Raw genomic sequence first — 8,602 nt, 5'->3', positions numbered from 1 at the left:
TTGATTTAGATAATGATCATTTATTCTGTGTTTTTTTTTTTCTTTAAAAGTGGTATGTAGACATCATTTCTACATTTCAGAGTTCTGCACATTTCTTAAAAGGAGATAGCAATGCTCAGTGTACAAAGTAAAAACAGAAAACTAGAAAAATGGGAATCAAACGGATTGGGTTGCCGTACATTCTACAGTACAAATTAGATGTCTGAAGTGCTGTCCCACTGCCATGATGATGAATTAAGGAATGAAATAAAAATACTCTATTTTAAACAAACAGTATATATATATTTATATTTATATTTATATGTATATATATTTACAGATAGTAGACCCAGTGATATCTGCAGTATTGTAAAAACTTATGTACAAATAACTTTTTTAAAGACATTACATATACATCAGCACCGTAGTAGAAACAGAACAACTTTATTAAAATCTACCTCTCTATTAGTTGGTCCTCTTACTGAGCACTTGGAGGAAGCTGTGTTTGAGAGACAGTGGAGCCTCCCTTCTGTCCAGCAGCTACCTCTAGTTTCTCATCATTGCTTATGCATTTATTTCCTGGACCTGCCTAGCAGGAAAAGGCAATTAATTATGTATTCTGTGTCTTCTCATTTGTCTACTGTATTATTACTTATTATCGTTATTTTTTGGTTTTCATCTGCTTTTACTCAGTTTCCTTGGTAGCGCCCTCCTCTTGAGAGTTCATGCCTCCCCCGCCAGCCTCTTTGGAGAGGCTGTACAGCCACTTTCTGGCCCTGTGCTGAGCAGGTCTGGGACCCTTGGCCTATGGAGAGGAAGTGGGGGGTCATGCTGCCTGCCCGGCCCCCCTTCACAGCCTCTACCCTGGCTTCTGGGTGGAGCTCACCTTCCCTGTCCTGCTGTCCAGCCCTCCCCAGCCTCTGGCCTTCTAGGATGGGTGTGTGCAGCGCACAGGAGCCCAGCTCTAAGCATGGGGGGAGGGGAGGTACCCAGCATAGACAATACTTGTGTCACTTGGGGGGCAGAGACCAAGAGACAAGTCTGACAGCACAGGCCCGCGATCTCTTCGGGTGGGTTTTCCATAGGGTAGACGGGCTGACTTACAGAGAATGACCGACCTGATCACTCGGCCTGTAAAGAAAGAGGCGTATCCATTTCACTGATCACCCACCTTCGTAAGGTAGAGCTATTGCATTTTCTGCCTCTCTCTCTCAAGGGTTTGGTACCTGACTTTCTGGTAGGGATGACAAACAAGGCCGGTTTTAGAGTCCCCTCTGGGATCCTGTCCCAGGGAACCAGAGCCAGTGGTTTCTAGGCCATTGCTCCCCAGGGATAGATGCTGGAAGCCTTGGATGTGGCCACACACACCTGCACCTGCAATCAGCTCAGCCCACTCCGTTCCAAGCCCACGCTCGTTCCACGCTACACGTGGTGAGGAAAGGAAATGCCAGTGTTGCCTCTGTGTTTCGGGCATGGCCTGCATCCTTCTTGCCTTTATTTTGACTCTGGCCCCGAAGCCTCATTTCACGGCTAGTCCGTCAGGAGAGGCAAAGGTGGGCTGGGCTGGAGGTCAGGAGGAACAGAGGCAGGGCGGGGGCGAGTGGAAGGCTGCCAGATGGCACACACAGAACCGGGCAGGGTCCCTCCGCCGGGCTGTACCATGTTGCATGGAAACCCAAGGAGGTTCCAACCCAAACCGGGGTGAGGCGATGGCTGCTCCCCAGGAGGGCAGAACGGAGCAGCAGCCACTCCGTGTAATTCCAGAGGGTCGCCGCAGCACACGATGCAAGCTCCACAGCGATGCCCCGGGCCTGCTGGCTGCGCTCCGTGCCTGACCTGTGCCTGTGGCCCGTGCAGTCTTCTCGCAGTCTCCCGCGGCATCCTTTGGCCCCGGCTTGCTCTCTTCTCCAAAGCTGTGGTCTCAGGACCCGGAGCTGGTGGGCAGCGGGGACTTCACCCCCGGCCGCAGCCCTCTGGGCGGGGGCAGCCCTGGCTGAGCCAGGCCGTGACAGCTGTGCAGGGCCGAGGACCAGGCTGCTGGTCTTTCCCGCTCGCTTGCTCGCTCTCTCTGTTCCCTCTCTGCAGCCGGGATCTGCATGCCGTCTAGACGTGATTGCGGTGTGAAAATCAGTTGGAAGGAGGGAGGCCCTGTGGAGCCAGGGACTCACATCTGGATTTTCTACCACCAGCCAGCTGCAGTTCTGCTTCGTGTACATGGGTCAAAAAACAACAATTGAAAAAAAAAAGCCAACCCAGGATGGACTGGCATCCTGTTTCTTTTAACTGTGAAACTTTCACCACTCCACGTGTGGCTCTCCGGACCCCACGGGACTAGGGGTTCCCAAACAACTCATCGAGTTCTTGCATCCACTCATCCCCCGGCCCGCCTTTGATGATGGAGTCCACGAGGTCAGCACTGTCCGGGAGGCCAGCAAAGGAAGGCCCAGCCCCTTCGCCGCTGTAATTGTACGACATGTCCTGAGGGGGGCGCTCATAGGCTTGGCTCTGGCTGCCTGCGGCGTAGCTGCCACCGGGTATCTGCTGCTGTGCCGAGGGCTGGTTGAACGCCGGCATGCCAGGGACAGCTTGGCTCAGGCCAGACATGACCATTGGCCGTGCCTGGCTGGCGCCCTGCTGCCCAGGGAGCGGCGGCATCATCTGCCGACCCATGGCGGCCGGGTTGAGGGTCCTCACCGCGGCAGGGTTAGCGTCCATGACTGACTGGCTCAGGCCCTGCGGGAAGTGTTGCTTGGCGAGTCTGGGCTGGGCGGCCTGAAGTGGGTAGCTGGTTCCATTGTTGAAGGGCGCCAGTTCTCCACTAGTCCTCCCGGGCGGCGCCTGCAGGCTCCTCTGCTGCCAGGTTTGTGCTCCTTGTTGGACGGCCCCCATGACGGACTGCAGCCTGGAGGGGCCCTGGGTCCTGGGCAAGGCCTGGCCCCCCGAGCCTTTCATCGGCGGGTGCTGGGCACTGACCAGCATGCTCTGCCCAAAGCTGCTCACCATCCCTACCCCTTGGCCCGAGGCAGGCTGCCGTGGTCCCTGGGCCTGGCTGTGGGGGATGCTCATGCCACTTTGGTTTGGGTGCTGCAACATTTGGGTCATCCCTGTGCTCATGGTGTACATCCCTGGCTGGCTGGTCGGAGGGGCGCTGTAAGGGGCCAGTCCCAGCTCCGACTGGGCTGCGGCGCTGGCCATCGTCCCTGGGTTCTGGGAGGGCCCCATGCCCATCATGCCCGCGTTCTGTGCCATCATCCGGGATGTCCGCAGGCTCTGCAGGGCCGCCTGGCTTCTCGCCGCGGCCATGTCCTGGGGGGAGCCTGAGGGGAGAAAGCACACGTCACTCACGAGTCTCCGTCAGCAGCACGCTGCCACGCGGTGCCCAGCATCCCTGGAATGGCGAAATTCCCGAAGTAAATCAATCAATCTGCATCTATCTATCTATCTATCTATCTATCATCTATCATCTATCCATCTATCTATCCATCCTGTGATAATACATATGCGTGTGTGTAATGCATATACACGTGTATACATGCATGCATATCTATGAGGTGAGTATATACAATTTGGAAAGCATTAAACTCAAAGGCAAACGTGAAAGTCACCCAGATTCTCACCATCTAGTTCTGAAACACGGACAATCTTTTGGACACACAAACTCAGGAACATAATACTGCAGGAGCTTTTTGTAGCTTACATTTTGGCGTGCTCCTGTAACAGGGCGTAAACTCAGGGCCGAGGCTCAGTCCCTTAGCAGGTATGCTCAACACTGGTGCTCTACTGCTTTTGTCAGAGCTCCACTTCTGCATTTTTTGGTGGTTAATCAGAGACAGGGGTCTCCTGGACTTCCTTGCCTAGACTGGCTTCACACGGTGATCCTCAGAGCCTCGCCTCCCGAATAGTTAGGATTACAAGTGTGAGCTACCAGTGTCAGGCTGTGTAGTGTACTTTTCTACCTCACAAAACCCTGACGTTTGTGCCCACACTTCAGAAGCAAATGATTTCTCTTTTGGATATGATACCATCCGCTCAACCGGATTCCTAGTCTTCTAGAGAGGAGGGAGCATTCACCTTTTGGGCTGAATGGAGAAGAAACATCACCTCACTCTGCATCTCCCAGTTGGAGTATCTCCAAGTGGAGAACACTACCAATGAAAACAACTCCCCTCAAGACTTGAGCAGGATTTGAGGGGTTAAAGGCCACTGTCTTGCTGAGAAGCTGTTTGGACAAATGGGACACTTTCCGATCCACCTTGTGGAGCTCATGGGCTCCAGACCCCCCCTAATTCTAACACCAGGGAGGCACAGTGGGTTCTGCAGCTAGGACAGGAAATTGTCCCGCCTCAGGCTGTTTGGCAATGAACTTCCTGCCTTTCCGTAGCCAAGTCCACCCTCTCAAGTCAGCAATGCTACTACCTACTTCTGTGCGTGGCTAAGACACTGAATGCTGCTGCTGCAGCATCCTCTGTTGGGCAGAGGATCCAAATGAAGTCCTTCAACTTCCATGAAGGAGCTTAGTGAGTCCTTGTTCACAGGTTCCTGGGATACAGTGCATGGGAACCAGAACAAAGTGTCGCCCACAGCACACCCAGTCTGTGTTGTAAAGGAAGAGAGGGGCACAAAATAGATGCTTTATATCCCGGTTAACGAGTAAGTCTACGAGAAAAAGAAGAATAGTTTTCTCCCCTGGACATTTAAAGAAGATGCAGTATGGGAGCAAATCAATATGATAAGCAAATTTGGGTGCACTTGTGCCACCAGAAGAGAACAGTATAACCTTGTTAAAGCTGGCATATTGTTAGATAACTGAACTTGTGTGTGTGTGTGTGTGTGTGTATGTGTGTGTCTTTCTGATGGGGTTATTGATTTCTGGGCAGCAAATATATCTCCATATTTTCTTCCTTTCTTTGAGAAAGAAAATTATGGGAATTTTGATTATGACTTAAGTTTTTGTGGGTTAGGATCAATATCATGCTGTATTGAAAAATCACATGGTTATGGCAGGGAAACCTGGAAGATTTCAACTAAATCCTCAGAAATAGTTTACTTTCTTGCTTCAAGCTTGATTTTAGACAAGTGATTTTTATTTTGAAAAAGCAAAAGTTTTGGATGGTTGTATATCCTGAAACTTGCAATCTTGTTAGGAAGTTTTGTGACCTTAGCTATTGATGGTGTCGCTGGCTGCATCAGCTGGAGTGAAATAAGCTATTGTTGCTTATGGAAAAACTTAAGGGAAACTACTGCTGACTTGGATTGGACAGAAAGACCCAAATTATATACACAGGCGGATGGACGGCCGGAAAGCGATGGAAGGATGTTGGTGGTTTGGACATTTTTTGTTGCATACTCATTTGGCTATGTTGAAGGAATGGACATTGTCTGGATTAATTTTGCAGTTGAGAAATAGGTTCCTTTCTCTAGAGGAATGCTGCAGTGCCCTTTAACAGAGCCCGCCATTATGTTTATGTACTATAAATGTCTGCACTACCGAGGTGTAATTCTTTTCCCTCTCTCCTTCCTCCTTCCCTTCCTGCTTCTCCTTCCTTCCTTCTTTCCTTCTCATTTCTTTTCTTTCTTTCTTTCTTTTTCTTTTTTTGTCGGTTGTGGGGCTTGAACTCTGGGCCTGGGCGCTGTCCCTCAGCTCTTCAGCTCAAGGCTAGTGCTCTACCATTTAAGCCACAGTGCCACTTCTGGTTTTCTTTACTGGAAATAAGAGTCTCACGGACTGTCCTGCCAGCTGGATTTGAACCATGATCCTCAGATCTCAGCCTCCTGAGTAGCTAGGATGACAGGCTTGTGTTGTCACATCCAGCCTTACTGGTCAAAATGAGGTCTCGTGAACTTTTTCCTTGGCTGGCCTTGAGTCAGGATCCTCCTGAGTGGATGGGATTGTAGGCTTAAGCCACTGCTTCCGGTTAGATGGAACGATTATTTAAAAAACATTTGAAAAATCAACCCTCAGCACAACATTTTCAACCTAAGTGAAATAAAAAGCCTTTCATTAGCTTAGCTTTATGCCTTCAATGATTTTAAATGTACAAAGGAAACAAAATCCAAATGCAATCAGGGAATCAAATTGTCTCCACCCGATTACAGCATATGTTAAACAGACTTCTCTTTTCTGTCTAAAACAGCTCTTATCATGAGACGCTGTAGTCACATTAATTTTCTTGTCTGCTGGTTAACACCATAACGTCAAAGAAAACCTTCCATATTCAAATAAAGATGATACCGTGCAATTCTCCCCCCCCCCCCCCCCCAAGAGCCTCTGCCCTGTTTCTACGCCTGAGAAGCCTCTATTCATGGACCAGGAGCTTCCTCACGGGCATGTGACTGCCGGTGCGGAGCGGTGCGGCGCTCAGCGTGCAGCGAAGCGGGGTCAGGGAGACCTGCTATGGGAGGCGGGCGCGGGGCGGAGGGTGTGCTCACAGTGCTCTCTGAGGACAGCATTACCCGTCAGTTTGCCGTCTGCCAAGATGCGTGCCCTCATGCCATCCAGGCTGTCCGTAAAGCAAGTGGAAATACCACGTGAGCACATTTAAGAAAACCATGTTCCACACCCATCTGCTCAGGGACCCTGGCTCTTTGCTCAAGTTCTAGACTGATTTCTTACCAGTGGTTTTGCACGTCAGAGAAGTTCCAGAAGTAAAACTTTTAAAACCGGATCTAAAGAATCTAGAACCATTTGTATACGTACAATGTCTGTGTCTTGTAATACAAAGGAATATCGAAAACTTAGTGGGTTTATTTTTTCTTTTGCTTTTTTTTGGTCCGTCATGGGGCTTGAACTCTGGGCCTGGGCGCTGTCCCTCAGCTCTTCAGCTCAGGGTAAGCACTCTACCACTTGAGCCACAGCGCCACTTCCAGTTTTCTAGTGGTTTATTGGAGAGAAGAGTCTTACGGACTTTCCTGCCCAGGCTGGCTTTGAACTGCGATCCTCAGATCTCAGCCTCCTGAGTAGCTAGAATTACAGGTGTGAGCCACTGGTGCCTGGCTATGGGTTTTTTTTTTAATTGTAAGATACAATAAATGACTGTGAACCTACACAACTGAGGGGACACTGGTGACGTTAGTGGATTTTATCGTTTTAATTGGCTCATACTATCCAGCAGTCATTTTAGCCAGCAGGATCCACAGCTCCTGAAAGTGTGGTAGAAATGCAAGTCCTTGGGTCAAAGGTCAGAGAGGCACCGGGGCTGGTCCTCGGCCGGTGATCCTGATGGGCTGAGCCCAGCACGGACTCACACTCTGCTCTCGGGGAGGCGGGCAGCTCTCACCTTGAAACTGGCTGACCTGCTGCCCGGGGTAGGGGCTCCGCTGCTGCTGGACGTGCGGCCGGGGCAGATGCGCCTGCTGCAGCTGCTGCAATGACAGAGGCGGAGGTCAGGGGGCAGCAGGGGACGGACAGGGCTAGACAGAGGGCGGGGGTCAGGGGGCAGCGGGGGACGGACAGGGCTAGACAGAGGGCGGAGGTCAGGGGGCAGCGGGGGACGGACAGGGCTAGACAGAGGGCGGAGGTCAGGGGGCAGCGGGGGACGGACAGGGCTAGACAGAGGGCGGAGGTCAGGGGGCAGCGGGGGACGGACAGGGCTAGACAGAGGGCGGAGGTCAGGGGGCAGCAGGGGACGGACAGGGCTAGACAGAGGGCGGAGGTCAGGGGGCAGCGGGGGACGGACAGGGCTAGACAGAGGGCGGAGGTCAGGGGGCAGCGGGGGGGACAGACAGGGCTAGACAGAGGGCGGGGGTCAGGGGGCAGCGGGGGGGACAGACAGGGCTAGACAGAGGGTGGAGGTCAGGGGGCAGCGGGGGACGGACAGGGCTAGACAGAGGGTGGAGGTCAGGAGGCAGCGGGGGGACAGACAGGGCTAGACAGAGGGCGGGGGTCAGGGGGCAGCGGGGGGACAGACAGGGCTAGACAGAGGGCGGGGGTCAGGGGGCAGCAGGGGACGGACAGGGCTAGACAGAGGGCGGGGGTCAGGGGCAGTGGGGGGACAGACAGGGCTGAGACAGAGGGCGGAGGTCAGGGGGCAGCGGGGGGACAGACAGGGCTAGACAGAGGGCGGGGGTCAGGGGGCAGCGGGGGAAGGACAGGGCTGAGCAGGGAGAGCCACTCAATGCAACACCCGTGGTCCGCAGGGGCACGGGCTTGCTTCCCACGCGAAGCTTTGCGTGGATGGTCTGCACCCACGCAGGCGAGCGCAGAGGGTTTAAGTGTAGAGGTAGATGGGCGCTCACAGAGCAGAGCCTGCCCCTGCCCAGCCCCCCGAGTCCAGGAGCCCCGAGCCCTGTCCTCCATGGCCCGTGGCTGAGGCCATCCTTGGCTGAGGCACCTCACTTGAACTCTGAACCTCACAGACCAGTTCAGTCCGCTCCTGTGCCTCTGGCAGGGAGCTGGGCACAGCCACCCGCCCAGCTTCCCACCCCGATGGCTGTGTGTGATCTCGACCCACGGAGGCATGGACCCTGTTCACCAACGTCCCGCTGGACGAACATGCCACCTGTGCCATCCATTTAGGGGGACCTCTTTTTTCTTCGGTCGGAAGTGGGACTTGGACTCTGGGACTGGGCACTGTCTGAGCTTTTTTGCTCTACCACTTTGAGCTACAGCGCCACTTCTGATTTT

At 53.1% G+C, this 8,602-nt stretch overlaps 1 protein-coding gene across 1 annotated transcript in view; it reads right to left on the bottom strand.

The window, feature by feature from the left end:
• The window catches only part of Maml3 (mastermind like transcriptional coactivator 3), a 343,837-nt gene continuing 335,235 nt past the window's right edge, over nucleotides 1-8,602 (bottom strand). Inside the window, exons 4-5 of the mRNA XM_042701891.1 lie at nucleotides 7,257-7,341; nucleotides 1-3,296 (exon numbers count right to left, since the gene is read on the bottom strand). Coding sequence (XP_042557825.1) covers nucleotides 2,311-3,296; nucleotides 7,257-7,341 — 1,071 coding nt within the window. The 3' untranslated portion in view covers nucleotides 1-2,310. The remainder of the gene's footprint in view (nucleotides 3,297-7,256; nucleotides 7,342-8,602) is intronic.

Source organism: Dipodomys spectabilis, unplaced genomic scaffold (genome assembly GCF_019054845.1).
Source record: "Dipodomys spectabilis isolate Male_0828 unplaced genomic scaffold, ASM1905484v1 ptg000297l, whole genome shotgun sequence".
Classification (NCBI taxonomy): Eukaryota; Metazoa; Chordata; class Mammalia; order Rodentia; family Heteromyidae; genus Dipodomys; species Dipodomys spectabilis.
This window is presented reverse-complemented; position numbering and strand designations above follow the sequence as displayed.